This window comes from Zootoca vivipara, chromosome 12 (assembly GCF_963506605.1).
Source record: "Zootoca vivipara chromosome 12, rZooViv1.1, whole genome shotgun sequence".
NCBI classification, from domain to species: Eukaryota; Metazoa; Chordata; class Lepidosauria; order Squamata; family Lacertidae; genus Zootoca; species Zootoca vivipara.
The window spans coordinates 32,823,948-32,848,374 of record NC_083287.1 but is presented as its reverse complement, the minus strand read 5'-3'; the positions used below and the strand labels follow the sequence as shown (position 1 = coordinate 32,848,374).

The window sequence follows — 24,427 nt, the reverse complement described above, 5'->3', positions numbered from 1 at the left end:
TACTCCCAGTCCATACTGAGGGCACTACACCCATGTCAGCAGTCTGCTTTCTTCCAAAATTGATCGCACACCAACGTTTTATAGATAAGACACAGTGTAAGTAAAAATGTTGTGCTAGTAGCATATGATAAAGATCTAAAGCATTAATCTCAACCCAATTGCCTAGCTGTAAATTACATAAAAGTTGTGATTTTGGCACTGCCCAATTTAAAAACAAAGGGTTGTATCCAGTACTTTGCAAGTGGAACTCTGCCACAGGCAGAAAGTCACCTCTGGAAAACAGTAACTTCTATGATCTACAGCTCTCATGATTAGTCATCTTTGGCTTAATCAGCATTCCACTAGACCAGGCTTTTTTACAAGTTTAGATAAGTGAAACTACTGGAATCAATGAAGCAGGATTTTTTTTTATCCCAACATTTTAAAGAAACCAAATTACATTCTCATTAATCCATTTACAGTTTAAAAAAACTGTGGTTTGTATTTCTAAACCTAAGATTAATAGTTTTCTTTTAAAAGACACATATATTAGAAAGCATTCACATTACAGAATCAGAAGTACAGGATAAGAAATGATAGAAACAAAAAAAGCAAACCTCCCCACCCCCCACTTAGTACCGTACTCCCAATAGCACAAACTTTCCACACTTCTTCACAATACTATAGGCTAGGAACAGCCACTTCTTTTAACTGTCTTCACATAACTTGTACAGAAATGTCCCTGCAGTTCAGCTGCAAGAAGCTATGTTGTGCTGTTTGATCTCCTTTTGTATCTAATGATAGGGTTAGTGGGTGTATGGATCATAGTTGTATAATTTATGGTAGGGAAATAACCGTCCACCAAATCAAATTCATACAAACGCAGAAGCGTTGACCAAATTGTCTTAATTTGAATATAAGCAAAGTTCTCTCCAATACAACGATGACGACCTAAAAGAAAATTAAAAGTGTCTTTATTTTACGTTTGCAAACATTCTTGTACCACCAAGAAATTAGATCTGTATAAGGGAGCAATCCTAAACTCGGGGGGGGGGGGCAGCTGAAAGGCCGCAGGATGCCACAAAACTGGATGCCTGTAAACAAAGCCCACCCATGTGGGTTTAACAAGGTCTGCTTCATGGGACCAAAAATAACCTGTTGGATCCTCAGTTACTGTTTATTAGGCAAGTGCCTGCATTTTCAGAGATTAGCTAGACACCACTTTTCAAAACATGAGGACAGACAGGTGTCCAGTCCATGCCGCAAATTATTTTTTTGAATTCAGGTATTTTGCTTGTTTGTTTTTAAATGAATGAAGGTGGCAATGATTGTATCCCTTATTTAGAGAACATCTACAACCAACTTACCAGCACCAAACGGCACATACGCAAACTTCTCTTTAGCCGCGGGGTTATCTTGGAGATAACGCTCTGGTTTGAAATCTACATTTTCTGTCCAACAATCCTTAAGTCTCTGGTTGACAGTGGGAGATACACAAACTTGATGACCAGGTGGAATTGTATACCCAGCAACTGTCTAAAAGCAAGAAAAGACTTTTATCAAACATACATTCAAATTCAACCCATCAAACGTTTGGATAGTATATTTACTAATACTATTCATGTACCACTCATGTATCAACAGTCATCAACAGAAAGGTATTACTACTATCCTAGCTAAGGCATTTCTCTATGTTTGCTCAAGTTGTGGGACATCCAGCCTCATATAACCAATATGCTTAAGTCTAATTAATGCATGAAGGGGTTAAGACCATAGATTAAGCTGTCCTGCTTGGCTTAGCTAGGTCACTCCCCCTCTCACCTTGGGAGTAAGGGATCAAGCCTCTGTTCTTTCCATTCCACCATGGGAACTCTTCCAATAACAAAGTCTAAGTTAGATGCTCCAAGCTCAGACCACATGGCTTAAGCCAGCCGCCTTGGTGTGTCTATACCAAATAATTTAGAAGCACTACTTTAGAGCCTAAGTTTTACTACCCCCTATTCTGACTACTGTATGGAAAAGCACATGAATCTGTCTAGTCTTTTTCTCTGTTAAGGGAAGTGGGGAACTTTGGAAGCAACTTAGAATGGAATATTTTAAAGATCCAAAAGCACTTTGCTGCATGTTTTGTGATCTTAAATCTCTGCTGAGGTTCTCTCACCAAAAAGTACTTGTCCTGAAACTGGATCTTGGCATCCAGGGAATTCTTTTTATATACCTAGTATTTTTTATTATTTAACCAAAAACAAAAACCAACACAAATATGTTGGGGCCTAAATGCAGAGCCAATATTTTATACCAGGGTAGTTGACAAAGATGCTCAAATGTCATTAAGATATTGCTTAACACATCAGTAATGAGCTGACTACTGGAAATAATTTAAGGCAAGCAAGCAGTCCTGGACTCCTGGAAGAGCAGCACAGAGGCTATAGCAGGCACCCCCAACCTGCAGCCCTCCAGATGTTTTGGCCTACAACTCCCATGATCCCTAGCTAACAGGACCAGTGGTCAGGGATGATGGGAACTGTAGGCCAAAACTTCTGGAGGGCCAAAGGTTGGGGATGCCTCGGCTATAGGATAGCACATGGTTTCTTCTCTGCAGTCAGAAAGGGAAGTCCAGCACTAGAGTCCTCCTTGTAGGAGTTAAAGGCTCCCCCATCGCCACTCCTCTGCTGTTAGTGCTCCAGGGATGGTAGCGAATGGAAAGGGGGCATGTTGTGGAAAACTTTAGTTCCTCTTTTCCTTAGAAGTCTTCAAACCAGCCAAAACCCTACTCCTACCCTCAAGCTGATGTAGTCTATTCTCTTGGGAGGGAGATTATTCCCACCCGCACCTTCCACCCTGGCCAGTGTAAACACAGCAGGACTTTGGAAGTAAGCATTAACTTGTCTGCTATAAACTCCCTCCTTCAACCCTGCCTCCAAGGACTACTTTGCCCTTGTATTAAGTTCTAGGTACTACAACAACCTCATACATAACTGTGTCGGCCCATTTACTTTAACTCAGGGGTCAGCAACCTTTTTCAGCTGTGGGCTGGTCCACTGTCCCTCAGACCATGTGGTGGGCCGGACTATTTTTTGGGGGGGGAGGGGAATGAACAAATTCCTATGCCCCACAAATAACCCAGAAATGCATTTTAAATAAAAGCACATATACTACTCATGTGAAAACACCAAGCAGGCCCCACAAATAACCCAGAGATGCATTTTAAATAAAAGGACACATTCTACTCAGGTAAAAACACATTGATTCCTGGACCATCCGTGGGCTGGATTGAGAAGGCTTTTGGGCCGCATCCGGCCCATGGGCCTTAGGTTGCTTACCCCTGCTTTAACTGATCGCATCATTTAGAAGGGGGGGAAATCAAGAGGTTAGAACTATTCCACCTTTTGTACAGTATTTGTCAATAAAAGTAAGGTTTGCAACTTCATATTGCTTTTGGAGCTTACCCTTCTGGTCAGTAGTGGCACCTGTGGTGGGACAGAGCTGCCCCCTTGACATCCCTGCTCCCTATTTGGAAGGGGTGAGCTCAGGGTCACAGTTCTCCAGCAGGAGTATCGCTAGCAATGACAGGAAGGTGACTCTGCCCCACCACACATTCCACTTACCGCCTCACCAAGTATTATTTCTGCTTTAACATATCACTGAAACAAAGAAAGATTCTTACTTGGGGAGTTTTAGCCATCCTCATCATAGTCATTATAGGAGGTCGAAGTCGTAATGTTTCTTTCAAGCAAAGTTCCAGTAAAGTCATATCTTTGAGCTACAAATGAGTAAAAACAAACCTCAGTTTTGTGCATATCTATATGGATAACGTACTGCAAAGATCATTATCTTCCAGCAGAACTAAAGCAATTTAGTTTTTCCTCTATGTAATTGGACAAAAGAAACGTGTTTGCATGTAATTTTACATTAGCATCCATAATACTGCTCAATCTTAACGCTGGTCCAAACTAACTCTCATTACACCTAGAATCATAGAATTGTTGGAAGGGACCACAAGGGGCATCCCATCTAATCCCCCGCAATGCAGGAATCTTCTTGCCCAAAGTAGAGCTCGAACCCATGACCCTGAGATTAAGAGTCACATGCTTTTACTGACTGAGGGCAAGGGTAGGAACCTCTCTAGCCCAGTGGGCCAGATACAGTGGTACCTCGCAAGACGAATGCCTCGCACAACGAAAGACTCGCAAGACGAAAGAGTTTTGCGTTGTGCGAGGGATTTGCAAGACGAGGTTTTCTATGGCCACCGCTTCGTCTTGCGATACACAGCCATAGAATGTAGCGCGGGAAGGCAGCAAAGGAAAATCAGCTGTCAGCGCAGAAAGCTGACAGCTGATCTTCCTTTGCCTTCTTCCCGCGCTACAACTGGTTTCCCGGGGCTTGCCAAGGGGGACAGAGCCAAAGTGCGGCGGTGCGGGGGCTGCCCCGCCTGTCTTCCCCGAGCCAAGGGGAAGACAGGAGGCAGCAGCCCTGCTTTCTCCCGCTCGCCTCGGCGGCAGCGGTGCTACCACAGCCGATCCTGGGCCGGCCGGAGGGCGAGCGCAGCGCGCAGGGGGCAAGCAGGAGAAAGCGCACGGCGGTGGCACTGAGGGGGTCGATCCGGGCTGGCCGGAGGGCGAGCGGCGCATGCTTTCTCTTGCTTGCTCCGTGTGCTGCGCTCGCCATCGGGACGGCCTGGGATTGGTTGATTCAGTGCCACCGCCGAGGCGAGTAGGAGAAAGCACGCTGTGCTCGCCCTCGGGCCGGCCCAGGATCAGCCACCTCAGCACAGCAAGCGCCGCACGCTTTCTCTTGCTCGCTCCGTGCGCTGCGCTCGCCCTCGGGCTGGCCTGGGATCAGCCACTTCAGCGCAGCCACCGAGCGGGAGAAAGCGTGCGGCGCTCACCCTTGGGCTGGCCCGGATCTGCCCTCTCAGCGCCGCAGTCACCGCACACTTTCTCCTGCTCGCCCCACGCGCTGCGCTCGCCCTCGGGCCAGCCCGGAATCAGCCGCCTCAGCACTGCCACCGCCTGGCTTCCCCGAGGCAAACGAGCAAGCTCCGCCGCTGCCAGTCCCCTGGAGCCCATAGGAACGCATTAATTAAATTTCAATGCGTTCCTATGGGAAACGGTGCTTCGCAAGACAAATTTTTCGTAAAATGAATTGACCGGTGGAACAAATTAAATTCGTCTTGCGAGGCACCACTGTAATTATCTTCACTCATCCTTATTCTGACCACCTGTCTATCAACTGATGTCACAATGATGGCAAGTGAGCTCTTCTGCCTATTTTACACAAGGCTTTCAAGGGGGTTCCTGAAGATCTGAGAAGCAGCTGATTGTCAGATGTTCAGAAACCCCATTCAAAGCACTGTGCAAAATAGCACTTTTGTAAAAGGCTTTGCAGACATTGCCAATCAGTCTTGCCTGCAAGCAAGCTCCCTTTCAGCCAAGACTCACCTTTACCTGCCCCACACCTGGCATCATATATTACATGTAGGGCAGGTGGACATGGCTTCACCAAATAGGAAGGCCCACCAATTTGGGCCCTCCCAATTTAGGGGATTTGACTTTACTCATAATTAAAAACCAATAACTAAAAAGCCCTCTGAAAACCTGTTCTCTCAACTAATTCCACCTAAGCATTGAAGGAACTTGCATGCATTCGTGTAGAAATGTTTAAAAGGAAATACAGAACCTACAAACCTGGTCATAGCTTAATGAAGGCAAGTCTTCCCCACACACTGCTTTTTGCTCCCCATAACATCGTTCCTGGATTGATTTATCTCTAGCCAAAAAGAAGCCAAGCCAAGTGCTTGTAGTCGAAGATGTGTGCTGACCTGCCAACAGCAGCCCAATAAGCATCCCGGCGATTTCATCATCTGATAGGTAATGGCCATCTCTAGATTATAAAAACAGACAACACTGGTTATATGTGCCACTTGAACAAGGAAGTTAAAAAACAGATTTCATGGACACAATCCTCTGGGTGGCTGCTGTTGTTTTCCATTTCTGCTAAAACAAATTCAAATTAATTCAAGCAAAATACATAGAATCATTTCAGGATTGCTAGGACAATTTAATATAAATATTTATACTGTGCCCTTCCACTGCATTTGCAGTGAGGGGCAGGGTTGGCACTGCAAAAAAGCCTGCTCTACTTCGTATAAGTCAGGCTACTAGTTGCTCTGCTGCTATTTTATCTTCCTGAATAAAAAGTTGTTGGAAACTCAGAGATGAAAAGACCTTTCTGGAACTAACAGCAACATTTTTGCTACATCACATACTTGTAGGTAACATCCAGCAGTGTTTGAAGCATGTCGTCCTCTCTTGCCAAAGACTTCCGTCGTTTCTGAATTACTTCGTAAAAAATGGACTTTATCTTATGGTGGGCTCTATCTCTGCGCCTGAAATTAAAACAATCCATGTAAGTAACAGCGTGTTTCGAAGAAGAAAAATGATAATCTACAGCGTTTGAATTCTACATTTCAGTTTCCAATTTCCAACATGCATGCATGTTGCATGCATTGCTCCTTAAAAGGCTGTATCAATTTACACAAACTTAAAAGACTAGATGACTCTACAATTCTATACAAGAGCGTACTTACTAATACAGTAGTACCTCGGTTTATGAACATGATTAGTTCCGGAAGTCTGTTCATAAACTGAAGCGTTCATAAACTGAAGCGAACTTTCCCATTGAAAGTAATGGAAAGTGAATTAATCCGTTCCAGATGGGTCTGCGGCGTTTGTAAATCGAGGTGTTCATAAACCGAGGTTCCACTCTAGGCTAATGCATGGGTAGGCAAACTAAGGCCCAGGGGCCGAATCCGGCCCAATCGCCTTCAAAATCCAGCCCGCGGGCAGTCCGGGAATCAGTGTTTTTTTACAAAAACAGTGTTTCTTATAAAAGTAGAATGTGTGCTTTTATTCAAAATGCATCTCTGGGTTATTAGTGGGACATAGGAATTTGTTCATTTCCCCCCAAAAAAATATAGTCTGGCCCCCCACAAGGTCTGAGGGACAGTGGACCGGCCTCCTGCTGAAAAAGTTTGCTGACCCCTGAGCTAATGTGATACTCGTACCTGAAAGGTGGGGCTTTCTTTCAATATCTGACAAACACTAGCATGCTGAGAAACAATCCACATTCTAGCACCAACAGTAATGGAGGCTTTGTTTTGGTTTAAAGGGAGATTGCTCCCTTCTCATGCTGGTTATTTCCCCTTTTGAAAACCAGGGCAACACTGGCATAAATAACAGTGGAATTTGGCGGTCCTCCTTGGGATGGCAAGGGGCTGCACTGAAGCAGCTCCCACACCACATAAAGAGCAAAAAGGTCCTTAAGGAGGACTGACTCATACGTAGAATGTTGTGGCTATGGATTCGAAAATAAATGCTGTGAAAGCAAATTAATATTTAAGCTAAATACTAAGTGTTCTGTTTTAGTAGCACTCAGTAAAGAAACAAAACATCAAGAAGTATAGTAGCGTAAACTGGAATTGAACTGAAACATTAGTGAAGTTCAGCATCTCAGCACAACATAATTCATGTTAAAATTATTCTGAAGAGCCAATGCAGATATAATGTTCCCAGTCTCTTGTGGATGTGCTAAGAGACTGGGAGCTAGTTGCAAGGTAGTGTATTCTCTTCCATCTACTCATGTGTAACCACCCTCATCTGTTGTGACGCTTAAAAGAGTAGTTGCCTTTTAAAAAGTGTCAAGCAACACTTCACACAAGCTTGCTCTGGATGCCTTTCAGGATTCAATTAATCACTGATTTGACATAAACGATACTGTGATTAACAAGATATTTGATGATATAGACATTTTGCAGGACCTACAGGGCCGTCTTAAGCATATCCGGCGCTGTGGTGCAAAGATCCCTCTGGTGGCACCACCACCCCGTTTCCCAGAGTTGACGACCTTTTTTTAGGGAGGATGGCGCTGCCGGCAATGTGCCCAGCTTTGTGGGGCTGGAGGAGGCAGGCAGCTCCTCCGGTGGGGGAGAGGCAGAGGCTGGACGCAGCGGCTCCCAGCTCAGCTGGACGCTTTGTGCCGTGGTGGCCACGGCAGGCAGAGGCTCTGGGTGCGGCACTGCTTTGGCGCAGCCTGGCAGAGGTGGGTGAGCTGATGCCGGGAGGCGCCGCATCTAGCCTCCGCCTCTTCCTTAGCGCCCTCCAAAACGTGGAGCCGCTAGCCTCTATGGGTAAGTCACCCCTGTGTTCTGTGTCCTAACAAAATGGAGGTAGATTTCTAGAAGATAACAGTGATACAACATTTGGAATTACAAGGGCAGATCCATCTTTGATAGTGGCTTAAATAGGAATCTCACTAATAGTACGTGCTAATTGGGAGGATGTCATAATACAATAATAGGAGGCTTGCGAATTTATAGCTTTGGCAAGACTTTCAAAGTCTGTCAGCAATCCCTGCTCCACCCTGAAGTTCACTGGGCAAACATCACCAAGAACAATTTAATTGACAGGGTTGCTGTGATGATGTAACAAAGGAAAGAGAACTGCATAGAAAGCCCAGAACTCCTTATAGAGGGAAGGATAAAATGTATATAATTCATATTTGATTAACTATATTCTCTGCTAATCAAGTTTTTAGTACCTGAAGCTGGGCAAAGGCAGCCAGCCTGGCAAAAGCCAAGCTGCATGAGAAAATCCCCCATCCAAATCGGCATAGAGCTGTGCTACCTTCTCATCGAGAATGCTTCTTATCTCCTTCCCATGTAAACAGTGACTTGCTGTCAAAATTATTAGTTCTGAAAGTGCTGTAAACAAGTCTGTGCATAGAGGGAAAGAGTACATTAATGGGAATTCAGTAAATCAGATTAAGAATTCACGTTTACCATCAAAATGAACCTAAAAAATAAATGAATAGTCTGTGTGTGGCAGAAGCTACTGTTTCTAGATGCTGCAAATGGTTTTTATGTGGAAAATAAAATAAAGTAAAAGTAAAGGCAGCCCTAAGAGTACCTTGTAACCCTGTTACCTTGTGAGTATCTTACCGTTGTCCGTGGGAGAGGTTGTGTGACATAATTTATTGTGGATTTCTTTTTTAAAAATATACGGTAAGGAATGGGCCAGACAAGATATGCTGAAACCAGATTTAGAGTTATCCATCCCACAGGGTTATAAAATCCCATCTAACTTGAGAGCCTACAACCTAGAAACCTCAGACCCATGAACTAAATCCATTCCTGACCACATGCTTTCATGAAATGTGCCATCAGGTTGTTTGAACAGAACTGGTTACATGTGCCTTTTCAGTCCTACACAGGGATGAAATAGCTCAAATTGGACAAAAACATCTCACAAGCCTCACATTAACCCTAGAATGGGTTCTGAAAGTACTCCTTTTTCTTTCATTCTTCTTTGTGCTTTATTTAGATCGGTTTTTGGCCTTGATAAAAAATATTTTATATTAATCTTTGTATTCTTTTTCAAATTTCAATAAAATCTTTTTAAAAAAATGAAAGTATACCCTTCAAACAATCATCTCAGGTCATTATAACTAGGAGGAGAAAACAAAAACAGTTATCCATCACGATGGAGCCAATGAGTAGCCATTCACTACAATTTTTACTCAAGCAGCGTGTATAGGGAAAAGTAGGAGGCAAACTTTCAAAACTCCTTTTCAATACCAGCGCCAAAGCTTTATGCAAAAATAGGTCTGGAACTGAGCACATAGTGTTATTTTTCCTGCCATTTTTATTTCATTATTTGTTGCCCATAAGATAGCAACTGGGTATTTTATTTGCCCTGAAGTTGTTGATGTAGGATTCTATACACCTAAGAAGTTACAAATAATTCATTGCAACCTGATACACCAACGCTCATTCCAGAACGACCCAGTTCAAATAGAAGCGCAACATTTCAAACTATAATACTTACTTTTTTCTCCACTTTCCCCCCAAGTTTTAAAATATTCCGTAGTTTCTTTTTCAATTATTGGTATATGGCTTTTAAACTGGCTTATGTTCAGCCCGGTTTTAAGCATCTTCTTCTGTTCCAGAAATACCTTTAAAAAGCAAACAATGCTATATTTACAAAATAGAGTATTCAACTTGTATGTTTTAGGCATGAACTAGCAAAAAGGTCAGGACTTGTTTGCCACTAATTTTAGTAGGAGAAAGTAAGAGTCCCACATCAGAATCAGTTTCACTTTGGCTGGCTTGTGCCAAGAATACCGTACATTATAGAACTAATTGCAAAGATGGCAATTTTTTAGGACATAATAAGACAGGCTGTGAAGCATTTACATATACACAAAAAACTGCCTTGATCCAACCCTTTTTTAATATATAAAATGCCCTCAGGCTAATAACTTCTTTCTGAAGTGAACCATAAGTTAAACTATAAAGTAATACAATGCACCCTGATAGAGTGTATCAGCAGTTCTGGAGTGGGTATTCAGCTATAAAATTGTACTGTCTACTATTTCAACTTCTATCATTAGTTTGGCTAATTGTGTTAGATTGAATATGGCAACAATACTTATGAGTAATTGAAGCCAACTCTGTTGTTTTGTGATTGCAGCGAGTTGTTGTGTTCTATACGTATCATGAAAGTAAATAAACTGAAATGGAAATAACACATACTGGGTTGGGCACATCATACGCTACTCCCTTGCCAAAGACAGGTGTGGTTAGCCGTGAATACACATCTTCTGCATTCAAGTCTTCATTTTTACTGTTGAACAGAAGAGCAGCAGCATCACTGCCCAGGAGATATGTAAACGTCTTCCCCACCATTGTGAAGCTAAATACAGGACCGTACTGTGGAGACAAACCGAGAAGGTAGGAAATGAAGGAGCAAGGAACAGTAGCGTACAAGAATGTGACTATTATCACACAGCAAAGACCATGACAATTTTCACTGAAATCCGTAAAATGTATAGTAACTGCTTTAAAAAACATAAATAGCTGCATACAAGAAGCAAAAACGAAAACAAAAATGCATCTGCCTAGACATCTACTATGTCTAGGCTGCAACCTTATGCACAGTACTGTATAACTATTTCACAAGGTAGTTGGGAGGATAAAATGAGGGTAGGATTACACACTGCTTTGAGCTTCTTGGAAGGCAGAATATAATTTATTTTATTTTATTTGTAAATACTTCCAAGTAAACATACCTAGGCTTGAATTGCACATAACGTTTAAACTTGTTCAAGTAGACAGATGGGCAATGGCCAGACAAAGTAGACAATGGCCAGGGATTCACCAGGCCCACCCTATTACAGTGGTACCTCTACTTACAAATAACTCTACTTACGAATTTTTCTACTTACATATGGAGCTCCGTCCGCCATCTTGGATGCGGTTTAGATAGGATTTTTTCTACTTACGAATTTTTAGATAGGGTTGCTTCTACTTACGAATTTTTTCTCCCAATGCATTCCTATGGGATTCAACTTACAATTTTTTTCGACTTACAAATGTGTGTTCAGAACGCATTAAATTCGTAAGTAGAGGTACCACTGTATAATTCTACCCCACTCTTCTACCCATAGAAAAAGTTATACTAACCACACGTAGATTATTTGCATCTGTTCGTTTCATTTAATATCCAATGTTATTCATAGAGTAAACACAATGAAATCAGTACTTAGATTCCTTCTATCAATACCCCAAGCATGACTTAGTTGGATACTACCCTATGGGAGCTTTGGTGTTGAAAAGCGTGTTGTTGTTAACCACATCCCTGTTCACTCATTTACTACTAATGAGAATATTGATTTAACTTACTGTTATTTTAGTTAAGATTTTGGGCACACCATTATTATCACTCTGTACCAAATATTAGTCTCAATAGGCTCAAATGCATAATCAATCACGAGAAGAACTCAGATCTTGAACATCCATAATGAGCCACAGAAACCTCACATGAGATGAGGCGAGGTGAAGAAGCCACTTGGAGGAGGATTTAAAAGTGGATACAGAGAAAGCACTCGAACTGAAATTATGCATTCTAAAATCCCTCTTCTAAAACAGCTTTTCATTTTTTTAAAGCAGCATCAAGGTTCTCATATTTGCATGTGATGCATTACTAGCCTATGAGACTTCAGTCTTGGAATTTTATTCAGCTAAATATTTAAGCTCAAGGATTCTGAATAGCTGTGTTACTTTGGAGCCCTAACACTTATACCGCAAAATGATTACCGTATCGACTCACTTTTTCATAAGCGTTTTCCAAGAATTCGATAGGATTCTTCCCAAATGCAATCGCATGTCCCAAAAAGGGGACGTTCGACGAAATGTAAGGTGGGTAATTCTGAAGAATAAAGAAGAAGGCGGCCTTTTGTTATACAGTTTAGCAAAAAGCAGCTCTTACTAAACTGTTTTCAACACCGCGATCTAACCAGAATATTGCTTCATATTCATTGCTTCGCTTTGGTTGGGAATCAGAGAACAGCACCGCACCCAAGGAATGATCTCTACCTTTTCACCTACACGCATCATTAAAAAAAATTAAAAGAGATACCGAGCATCTGGGCTCTTTACTCTGACGATAGATTTCTTCTCTGGAAACAAAACAAAGGAGTTTGAGGAAGGGGGATTTCTGCACACGCTTAGAGTGCCCTTGTCCCTTCTTTGGCTGCCCATTCCAAGGCGGCGGCTGCCTGGGCTTGGATGCACATGCTGCAAGGACCCGCCGTTTCCCCTCCCGCTGCCCGGTTTTCTGCGACCCCAAACTATCTGCACGGATTCAAGTTCTGCCCACCTGCCGCCCTCGCCGCTACCCACCTGGCCGGCGCTGGGCTTCTGCTGCCGCCGCCGGGAGCCCACCTGCAGCAGGTATCCCAAGCCGAGGGCGAAAGCGGAGGCGGCCAGCAAGAGGGAGATCGGGCTGCCGGCAGCCGCCTTCTCAAGCAGGGAGTAGCCCGCTTCCATCAAGCTCGGCGCCGCCATCATCCTCCCGGCTCAGGACCGTCTCAGGACCAGGACCGACGCAGACTCGGACGCCGGGAAACTCCCGGAGAGAAGCCGCGCGGAGGGGCGTGGCCTATCCACCGCCGGCGGGAGCTGCTGGGCCGATCTCTGCCCATCTGACGAACGCGGCACGGCGGCCAATCGGCGAGCGCGCCGCCACAGGGTGACCGCGGCGGCGGCGCAGCGGTTGGAGGAGGCGGACCCTGAGGCGCGCTGAGGTAGGGAGAGGCGGGCGCCTTCCCAAAATCGTCTCCCATAATAATCACAACCCCATGATAAGAGGTCGGGGTGCTGCACAAACACCTGTGGAGAAAAGGGGGAGGAGCCATGCTTAGTAGATAAAAGGGCACAGCCGGGTGACTTATTTCATCTGCAATCCTGATAATAAACCACCTCCATGCTGCGAAAAGCTTCTATTGATTCTTTCTTTATACAGGTGAAACTCGGAAAATTAGAATGTCGTCAAAAAGTGCATTTATTTCAATAATACAACTTATTTTAATTTTAATTTTTTAATTTTTACATATGCTTTCTTTTGGAAATTCCACAGTAATAAAACAAATAATTACAATAATTCAAAAATAAATATCGCTATTACATTTCATTAATTACATTCCATTTATAATTGACCCGCCTAACGACAAATAATTACAATTACGACAAATAAAGGCTTGATATATCTTGCTTTGCATGTCGTGCATCTATCTTATATATTGGTTTCACCTGTTAAATTGTGTTACTGAAATAAATGCACTTTTCAACGATATTCTAATTTTCAGAGTTTCACCTGTATATATCCAGTCTCTGTTAAGTAGACAGAAGCAGACCAGGCTGTGGTTTTTCTTCTTCTCCAGACCACCGCCTACAACTCCCATGATCCCTAGCTAACAGGACCAGTGGTCAGGGAAGATGGGAACTGTAGTCCAAAACATCTGGAGGGCCGAAGTTTGGGGATGCCTGCTCTAACATGACTTAGGATGTGTGGGAGGAAATAATGGGAACATGATGGACATGTATACAGTTCAAAGCCAGAATGGCAAGGATATTCTTCTGATACAGTCTGTGGTACAAAGTGTAGTAAATGGTTAGATCCAATAACGAGATGAGACAAGGCTGAGTTCCCCAAAGGCCAACCCTGGGCGGAGCTCGGGAGTCTGTATTTATTAGCAGCAGCTTTGACAGCTAAACATTAACTCACGATGTAACTTCCAGCCAATTACAGAGCAAACCTCATGCATAAACATGTACAGGCACAGGTCACTTCCTGCCAACACCCCAAACTTTCCGCCATAGAGGAAGTGGTGGACTGCACATCCCTCACATCATGTACCTGTCACATGTCTCACTCATCAAACATCCCCCTCCTTTTAATCCTGTGATCTCTCCAAGCACTCTACCTGTTTCCATTGTTTCTTCCTAACCCTAATTTGACCCATCCCGGTCTTCCCCTGCCAAGCCTGTACTAACCAGTTCTATCCTACTCTCTCCAGATTCATCAAGCCTCTCCCAGTACAGCTGACCCATACCTTCACCTCCTGACCTGTCACTGTACTGCCTTGCCAGTATTACTCTTCCTAATCCTAGAGGATTGGCGGGTATGCCACGCCACTTCCCTAAATCAACCCCACACAAAGACATAACCTTAACGGGTAAGGATCTTCATGTAGTTATAGAGCTTGCGTTTCACAAACAGTATTACTTGCACAACGTTAATGCTTTCGATACTGATCAGTTTATGTTTATTCATTAACTTTCACCCAGAGGAACCTAGACCCCCCTGTAACTCATACATCTTTTTAGCCTGGTTATTTAACTTAACATGCTGCTATTATTTTCTGCTTTATACAAGTCATGAATAGATTTTGCTTTGTACTTGGTGACCGATACCCATTATTTGTTGTTTGTGTTGTTTTGTGTGTGTTTGTGTGTGTGTGTGTAAATAATAAAGAACATGAGAGGCAATTTAATTTTAAAAGCCTGGTTGAAATCAGAGTTAACTTAAAGCCAAGGGCGTACCCACCACGGGGCAAGTTAGGGCAACTGCCCTACTCTAGAAGCAGGGCTGGTGGGCAGAGGCGATGCACAGCCCGGCAGAGCACGAGTTCGCCATTCCCGCCGCGCCGCGCCGCACCCTCCCTCCAGCTCCCCGGCGTGCCCTCAGGCAAGGCCAAGCGCGGCAGGGAACCAGGGAGCGCGGCGCGGTGGGCGGGAACGCCGAACTTGCGCTCCGCTGGGCTGGGCTCCGCCTCCGCCCACCAGCCCTGCTTCTAGGGAGGGGCACAGCCCGGCGGAGCGCGAGTTCGCCGTTCCCACCCGCCGCGCTGCGCCCTCCCTCCAGCTCCCCGGCGCGCCCTCAGGCAAGGCCAAGCGCGGCGGGGAAGCAGCGAGCGCGGCGCGGCGGGCGGGAACGCTGAACTCGCACTCCGCTGGGCTCCGCCCACCAGCCCTGCTTCTAGGGAGGGGCACAGCCCGGCGGAGCGCGAGTTCGCCGTTCCTGCCCACTTTGTGGCCCCTCCCCTTCCGTGCCTTGGCCCCTCCCCTTGCCCCCCCCTAGTTTTGATCCTGGGTACGCCCATGCTTAAAGCAGCAATAGCAATTCATTGAACACAGCAAATTACTGACTCCTGACAAGGTAATTTTATTCAGCTTATCACGTGCCCAACTGAACTGAAAATACCAATATTATTTGCTCTTTAGAACTTTACCAGTCTTGAGCAGAGTTTTAAAGATTTCACTTTGTTGGTCAGGTAATACAGGCCAGCCATAGTTAGTATTCTGATCAACTGGTCTGTCATAGCAGCCGCAGTCAGGTTTTGATTTGCATTTTTCCAGTGGTTCAATGCCTTAGTAACTTTTTCTTCCAACAAAAGAGTCCTAATAGAAAAAATATACAAGAAGATGCTTAAACTCCTTCAGATTAATTACACAGCAATCCTAACTTCGGGTCACGTGGCCCTGGGGATGATGGTGACTTCCACAACCCTGCTGGCTCCTGCTGGTCAGGGTGGAAGGTGGGAAGTCAAGAGTTTTCAGAGGGTGTGCTGTGCCAGCTCAAGACGGCTGCAACAGAGGGGACCAAATTTGACCCCTCGCTTGTCAGTGGGCCAGATTAGGATCCAGGAAATCATTGGCTGGCCGTGCTCTGCCCTCACCCAAAAAAAAACCAGAGGGGGGCCTCATGCTTAACTCCCAAACAGTCTGCAGCTTTAGTGGGCACAGTAGGACCTTAAGTGACAAGACAGTCTTCCACCCAAACCAAACTCCTTCCAGGAGCATGAATTGGGGGTTAGGATTGCTCCCTTAAACAGGAAGATGTATCAATTAAGCTACAAAACATAAAAACCAGATGGATGAAATTAGCAGTACCTGTTACAAGGAGGGAAAATAAATTTTACATATCACTAACCTGTCAGTTTCTATTGTTTTGATTTCAATACTGTTAAGCTGGAGTTTTTGACAAAAAAATTCAAAATGTTCAAAGGCGATATTGCTAGCAATGGTCTTCAGAACTTTCTCCAAGATTTTTTCTAAAATAAGCAAATCATAACCTTCACAGAACAGCAGTTTCATATGATTTTATGCACGAATCCAATGAACTTTACTCTTTTAACAACTGGTGGCAGTGTTAATTATATACTTTGATGGGCAGGGAAGATAGAGCCAAAATGCTGGTTTTTTAACATACCAGGAAATGTGTAGAGATAGCTAGCAGTTTGTAAAGGTTGGAAACCTGTAACATTCTAGAGGTTGCTGGATTCCAGCTATTAGCCCTGCACTCCCACCAGCATGCTCAAGGTTAATGGGAGTTGTACTCCAAAACAGCTAGAGCAGTGGTTCCCAACAGGTGGTCCGAGGACCCCCAGGGGTCCGCGAGCTATGCCAGAGGGGTCCGCAAGATGCTATTAGAATAAAAAATATATTAAATATATTTCGTATGATAACAGATTTTTTTGTTTTGGCCGCTTCCTGCATGAGCAGAGTCTAGCGCAAAACTAGAATTAGATAGAGGCAGTAGTTCTGCTGTATGCCGTTAGGTGGCGCTTTACAAACACTACTGTTTTGCAAAGAGGCAGCGCACGCATTCTAAACGCTCACCTCCCCAAGATGCTTTGCACGTGTCGGCTTCATTTGTGCGCTACTGCACAGGTACCCTGTCTTCTCCATTCCCCTCCCTCCTCCCTGGCGCGCGCTCACTTTTTAATTTTAGGATTAGGAATTAATGGGGGTCCTTGTCACAATAGCGGCTCAATGAGGGGTCCTCGAGAAAATTTTGTTGGGAACCCCTGAGCTAGAGGGTCACAGGCACCTACGGTACCCTTGGTTTATTAACTGTAACGGACAACACTTTAGGTTGATGTGTAGGGAAATTGGATGAGGCCACCTTTTTTGTTAATGCTTGACATTTAACTTCCCTGCATTCACCCTTCGCATGCTTCTGCTACTCTGGAATATGAAGGAGTGAAGAAAAGTTAGAGACCTCATGATATGGAGAAGCAAGGAAAGGGCAGGCAACAAGCTAGATTTCACTTAAGTGACCTGGATAGGCAGTTGACAAGATGAGCTAATGGACCACCTTCGGGAGGGACTTACTGAGAGCTGTAGAGTGAAGCTGGCTGTTTTGTGCATTTATGAGAATAGAATGGAAGGTGATCTGGACCCTATTAGAACAGACATGCCACAGAACAAGGATGGGCAATGAAGTCTAAGAAGTCCAGGATCTCAGGAGGCCCAGACAGATCTGTCTTTATTTTGCTCAGGGTGACAAATTACCTTAAGGTGGGCCAGCCATGCTGCTTGAGGCTGGTGGGAGCTGCAGTTCAGCAATATCTGGAGGGCCAAAGGTTCCCCATCCCTGAGCTGAGATCTCTAGTGATGCTGTGAGAAACTTATTTTAAACTTACCATCTCTTTCATCAGCACTTTCTAAGTATCGTGTTATGGGGAGCATTTGCTTGGCTTTACAGACTTCCAGCGGAGGTCTAATCAGAATATTTTCATCAAAATTTATATCCTTCAGTTCCAGAAGAAGGTGCAGATTGCTAGGCAAATGTAGCATATTATTTTCTGGCAAAATAAATGGATAATGTTTGCATTATGTTAATCTGGAACATTTCTGGACACAAACAAACAACTGTCCCCCTTTATAGATAGTACCATTAGCAACTTATGTAGAAGGGTTGTCACTTCAGGAAGCAGCTGGAGGACAACATGTACACAAACTTCAAGCACAGCTACCACAAAAAACAACAACATGTTTTCAAGGTGCATGTTTTCTCTTCAAGGAAGTCATTATTTTATAACTTTCCTTCTCATTTTTGTTCTCATCTGCTCTGGAAGACCATAACAGGAGCAGAATTCTAGAGGCCTCCAGTTGTACTCCTGCAACTCCTGCATGTAGGTTGATACATAGAGATTGGAATAACACATGCAGCTGGATGCCATGTGTTTCAGTTGCAGAAGCCGTTTGTGTACTCACTATACCTTGATCTGAGAGTGGGAACTTATTTTTGCGCAGATACTGCTGACATTGGACTGGGACTATAGCATATTATGCCTGAATTTTCTTATGACATTAAACATTTAAATCCTTACCTTTGAGATTCAGGCATTGTAAGTTATGGAGTGTTGAAAAGTTCAGTGGAAGCTTTTTTAAGCAGTTGTTATTCGCAATTAAAGTAACCAAACTTTTTATTTCCCCTAAACCTTCTGGCATTTCTTCTAATTCGTTATGAGATACATCAAGCACCTTTAGGTTGGTCAGCTTTGATAGTTCTTCTGAAAGTGATTTTAACTGGGGATAAAAAGTACAAAAGAGTTAGGCAACACACATTTATACAGAGAGGCTGTTTACATTATTGGGGAAGGGCCATAGCTCAGTGGCAGAACACATCTTTGCATGCAGAAAGGTCCCAAGGTCACACCTAGCACTTATTTTTAATTTTATTAAATTTCTATACTGTGCTGCCCTTCATCCAAGGATCAGAGAGCAGTTTACAATATAAAAACACAAGAATATGCAGCATAGCATTTCCAGGTAGGGCTGGGAGGGGCTGCTGCCTAAAACCTTGGAGAGATGCTGTCTATTAGTGTGGATGTTACTGAGCTGGATGGAACAAGAGTCTGAGTTGTTATAAGGCAACTTCCTATGTTCCTATGACTCAAGCCCACAGTGGTTACTGCATGTCTAGTGTGTCAGGTAGATCAGTGCTGGGAAAGTTCATTTTAAAAAAGAAACTAGTTCTAGTGCAAGTTACAGGTAGGTAGCTGTGTTGGTCTGAGTCGAAGCAAAATAAAAAAAATTCATTCAGTAGCACCTTTAAGACCAACTAAGTTTTTATTTTGGTATGAGCTTTCGTGTGCATGCACACTTCTTCAGATACACTTGAAACAGAAGCAACCAGACCCTTATATATATTCAGAGGGTGTGGGGGGGGGTGATGGGAATGATAAAGATATAGGATTCTTATCTCATTATGCATGATCAAGCTTTCTTTAGCCTCAGCCCTTGTTTTTTCCCCCGCAGGACCTATTGCAGTAATCAGCAGTTGTTAACAGCCATCAACAGGTTTACCACTCTTACAGCCCATCACCCATTCCCATCACCCCCCCCACACACACACACCCTCTGAATATATACAAGGGTCTGGTTGCTTCTGTTTCAAGTGTATCTGAAGAAGTGTGCATGCACACGAAAGCTCATACCAAAATAAAAACTTAGTTGGTCTTTAAGGTGCTACTGAAGGAATTTTTTTTATTTTAGTTCTAGTGCAAGTTCAACATGTCCAAAGAGGAAGTAATTCCAGTTCTCATTTGTCCCTTTACAAAATGAACTAGTTCAGTTTGCGTTAGATTCACAGCTTGATTCAAGTTCATCAAAACGATCCCCATAAAAAAGCCCCAGCATTCAGAATGTTACAATCTCTCTGCTGAAGTATAAAATATACTTGAAAAGTCTTTTAAAAAAATGCCACAATGTACACACAGTGGAATGTGAATTGTTTAATTTATTTCGCCCAACAATTATGGTCCTTAATCTTAAAGCCCTGCAAAGTCTAAAGAGGAAAACGTAAGATAATGAACTTGAAGATGAACTGGAACTTGTTGAAAGGAAGCAATTAGAGGTGCTACCTTTTCAGGGGTAGTTCAGAGATTTTAAACTAATTAAGTAAACTTCGTTAAACTGAACTTGCTCATTCTAACCACCGAGGTAGATATGCAAACTAAGTTCTGGTCAAAGGATGGAACTGTAGAACAACCACCCAGACCAGCAACATAAACTAAAGGTTCTAGGCATATGGTTTGAATAATAAGGGAAGTAGTCCTCAGGACTTCGTTGCTCTGCCTTGGTCCAACATGGAACCATGTCCAAAAAAACCCCAACCGTTTTCCTGAATTACACTGAAGCAATGACACCTAATGAGTGTAAACTTTCTTACAAAGGTCTGGTATACAGTACAAAGCTATGTATAACACAAATTTATATTTTAGATGCCATCTTACCTTCAATCCACTTTTTTGGCACAATGTTAATTTCTGCAGCAATGAAAGCTGACAAATTTCATTTGGAAATGATGCAAACTGGTTGTTTGACAGATTTAAGTCTTTTAGTTCTTGCAGTTGATTAATATCTGAAGGAATGAGCTGTATCTTATTTTCTGAAAGATCAAGTACCTTAAGCCAATTTAGCACGCATAACTCCCTGGGAAACAAAACGAATCTGTTATGGTGTAACAGCAGAACCCGAAGAGACCTCATTTTTTGAACATTTATTGGAACACTACTTATTTGATTGTTACTTAGGTCCAAGTAGCTTAATTTGGCAAGAGTGCACAAGTATATGTAAAATGAGGGCAGTTTGTTCTTACTAAAATTTAAATGCTGTAGGTTTTTAATTAATGAAATTTCAGTTGTTATTTCTGAAATATAATTTTGGCTGATATTTAGGTGTTTCAGAGCAGTTAGTGCACACAGTCCAACTGGAAACAAGGACAGCTTGTTGCAACTCAAATCAATTCTAGTAAGTTCTGTACAACCCTTTATTTCAACAGGGATGTACATTAAAGCATTTCCTGATATCTCTAAAACTGAAAGGTCTTTAAAGTATGCTATTTGTTCGTCTAAGGAGATCAGTTTGTTTCTGCTTATGTAGAGTTCTCTCAGAAATTTTAATTTGTACAGATTGGGAGGAAAGATTTTAAGCTGGTTGTCACTTAGGTTCAGATATTCCAGCATAGTACACCTGCAAATATTTTCTGTAATATTTTGGAAGAAATTTTTTGCAAGACTGAGATCCCGAAGCTTTTGTAAATTCTCTACTTTATCAGATAGACTTTCCAACTGGTTATCATCCAGTCTCAGTTTTTCTATATTTATAAGTTGAAAGAGCTGTACAGGTAAAAATATAAGCTTGTTGTTATTTAGCAAAAGTTCTTCTAAATTTTTGAGTTCTTTAATTTCTTTTGGTAAACTCTGGATCTGATTATCTGACAAACTGAGTTTATTTAGATTTGGAAGGTAACAGAGAGCCTTTGGGAATATAGACATTTTATTGGAATTTAAGTAGAGCATACGCAAGCTTTTCATGGTAGTCATGGTGTCTGGAATAGTTAGTTTATTTCCACTAAGATCCAAAATTTCTAGTTTTTCTAGTTTTTCCAAAGCAGAAGGAAACGTTTCAATGTTGTTATATCTCATTAAAAGGCACTTAAGTTTTGAAAGTTTCGAAATTCCATCGGGAAGGTTTGATATTTGATTATGACTGAGGTTTAAAGTTCTTAGACTTTGAAGTAGGGAAATTTCAGTAGGTAAAGACGTTAACTGATTTCTTTCTATGGATAATATTTCCAGGTTTGTCAACAATCTTATGTCTCTTGGTATGGTTTTGATTTCATTACTGTTTAAATGCAAATACTTTAATATTTGAATGTCAAAAATCCCTGAAGGAATTTCAAGCATCCCTTTAGCATTTAGCTGAACGGAGCCTTCATCAATCATTTCAGACAGCTTCTCTGCTGATGCCATTTCAGGTATCGCAGCATTCTCAAAAGATTGTAATAAACTTTTCCTAGCTCGCCCTTCAAAAAAAGATGAAGGGATTTCACTTAATCCTTCAGCATACAGATAAGCAAGAAGTTCAGCATTAATCGTGTCAGGCGTCAAAATTCCTTCTAGCTTTTTAAGCGTTTGCAGTTTCTCTGTCGAACATGAAATAACCTTTTCAGAAACCTCTACAGAGCTTTCCATGATTTGTTTCATGAGACTCTCCTTGGATGCACATGGCTTTTCATCAGCGGAAATGCTGGTGGATGAAATACCTGCATCTGGTTTCAAATCTGCTTCCAGATCTTCTGGGGATGTTTTTTTAGGTATAGTGTCATCAGGACTAGATTCACTCTGATTTCCGTCAACTGGACTTGGTAAATCTTCAATTGCATCAAGATTTTCTAATAATTCCATTATGGCATTTTCAGAAATCGCTGGAGAGATTTCAAATGCTCCCTCTGGACTTAAAACAGAGCTCTGTAGCTCATCACTTGCTCTTTCTGGACTTACATTGGCCGACTGCTCCACATTTTCTCCCTCTGGACTTATATTGGCTGACTGCTCCACAATTTCTCCCTCTGGACTTACATTGGCCGACTGCTCCACATTTTCTCCCTCTGGACTTATATTGGGGGCCTGCTCCCCCTCATTTGCTCCCTCTGGATTTGTCTTGGGGGGCTGCTCCTCCTCATTTGCTCCCTCTGGATTTATATTGGGGGGCTGCTCCTCTTCCCCCCCAGACATGATTGAAGATTTATTCTGGAAAGTATGTGCTCATTCCAGCCTTCTATAGAAAAAGGAAACAGAAACAACAGACAACAGCATGAAAAATGTGCAGTGAATTTAAATATAAAAAAATTTGAGGTCAAGCAGGATTGATGAAATTGTCATATAAAGCGGCAGTGTTTACAAAACAAATGAGTTATAAAACATTCCCTTCCTATCTCACCTCTCAGAATTCCCAACTGACGCTGTGTTTCAAGTGGATGTTCCGTTCCAGCATAATCCTGATTGGCCCATTTCTCTCCTCACACTGAAAAGCAATTCAGCAAGTTCAGTTATGCTTAAGTGTGGCAGATATTTACAATGCAATTTCGCCACTTCTGGGCATAATTGAGAGGATTACCAATTTTGCCAGATATAAGGAGAAGGGGCACTCAGATGTTGTTGGACTTCAACTCCCATAAGCTGCAGCCAGTATGGCCAGTTGTCAGGAATGATGGAAGCTATAGTCAGCCCAGCAATCTCTGGAGGGCTACAGGCTCCCTACCGCTGCTCCATAGATTTCTTCTGCTTTGCTAGCCCACTAAAATTACCTTGGTAGGTGTTGTAGATTTTCAATGCAGTAATTATCCAAGTATTCTGAATAACTAACTCAGCCTTATGCAGCCTCCATATGTTTTGGGCTAGTCTCAACAGCCGCTACCAGCTTGGCCAGTGCTCAGGGATGATAGGAGCTGGTGTCCAAAACATCTGGAGTTTAAGAGAAATGGAAATAAATGTTTATTTGTGCAACAGAAATGTAGGTCACATTGTCTCCAGGATGCTTTAGCATTTTTGGCTTTAGTTTTACAACCTTGTGAGGTAGGCCAGTCTTGTGCTTAATCACAATTAGCTCTACTATGATCTATTAACCTTGGTTAAGATTTCAAAGCTTCCCTGAAATCATGCTTTTAACACTTGAAGTCCTGCTTCTGAGATAATCAGCAAGGTCTGTTGGTCAGTGTAGACACAAACTGCCATAACTGAGATCAGCTCAGTGCAGGTGCAGTGCTTAATTGTGGCCACCGTGGTTTCATTTCTTCTGCAGCCACTCTTACATTATACAATATTTAACCAAAGTGAGTAAGAAAATGTCTGAAGGGGGACAGAGCATCTTATGAAAAGCTGCTGTGAATTCATGGCTCGGTAGAAATTTTAAGTTTCGCATGTCCAGGCCTAATACATACCAGATCATCCTGATTCATGGTTTGACTGCATATATGAAGAGAGCAAGGCATGCTAAATATAGGGAGCACAAGTTTAGAATACTTTCTATATCACATGCATTAGATACCTTAAATTAAAGGTAAAGGGACCCCTGACCATTAGGTCCAGTGGTGGCCGACTCTGGGGTTGCGGCGCTCATCTTGCGTTATTGGCCGAGGGAGCCGGCGTACAGCTTCCAGGTCATGTGGCCAGCATGACAAAGCCACTTCTGGCGAACCAGAGCAGCACACAGAAACGCCATTTACCTTCCCGCTGTAGCGGTCCCTATTTATCTACTTGCACTTTGACGTGCTTGCTCTCAGTTGACAGTGTGCATGCACATGAAAGCTTATACCAGAACAAACTTAGTAGGTCTATAAGGTGCTACTAGACAATCCCCCACCCAACTGCGTCAGACCAACACGGCTTCCTACCTGAATGTATATGTTGTTACCCAGACCCTAAGGGTTAAACTAGGAGGTAAGTGTGATTCTGGTATTCTGTTAAAGCAGCC

General features: G+C 42.9%; 2 protein-coding genes across 2 annotated transcripts; both read right to left on the bottom strand.

Annotated features, from left to right (window-relative positions):
- Nucleotides 1–387: 387 nt before the first annotated feature.
- Nucleotides 388–12,961, bottom strand: LOC118092023 (lanosterol 14-alpha demethylase). Its single transcript, XM_035129728.2, has 10 exons — nt 12,719–12,961; nt 12,147–12,245; nt 10,571–10,747; nt 9,864–9,990; nt 8,578–8,752; nt 6,248–6,367; nt 5,667–5,862; nt 3,647–3,742; nt 1,347–1,515; nt 388–930 (listed from the first exon to the last, which is right to left on the bottom strand). The coding sequence occupies exons 1-10, from the start codon at nt 12,884–12,886 to the stop codon at nt 743–745; spliced, it is 1,515 nt and encodes a 504-aa protein (XP_034985619.1). The 5' UTR covers nt 12,887–12,961; the 3' UTR covers nt 388–742.
- A 2,636-nt stretch (nt 12,962–15,597) lies between these two features.
- LRRD1 (leucine rich repeats and death domain containing 1) lies at nt 15,598–22,723 on the bottom strand. The gene is made up of 5 exons (XM_060281061.1): nt 20,404–22,723; nt 18,496–18,694; nt 17,806–17,967; nt 16,311–16,431; nt 15,598–15,778 (listed from the first exon to the last, which is right to left on the bottom strand). The coding sequence occupies exons 1-5, from the start codon at nt 22,687–22,689 to the stop codon at nt 15,598–15,600; spliced, it is 2,949 nt and encodes a 982-aa protein (XP_060137044.1). The 5' UTR covers nt 22,690–22,723.
- Between the last annotated feature and the right edge of the window lie 1,704 nt (nt 22,724–24,427).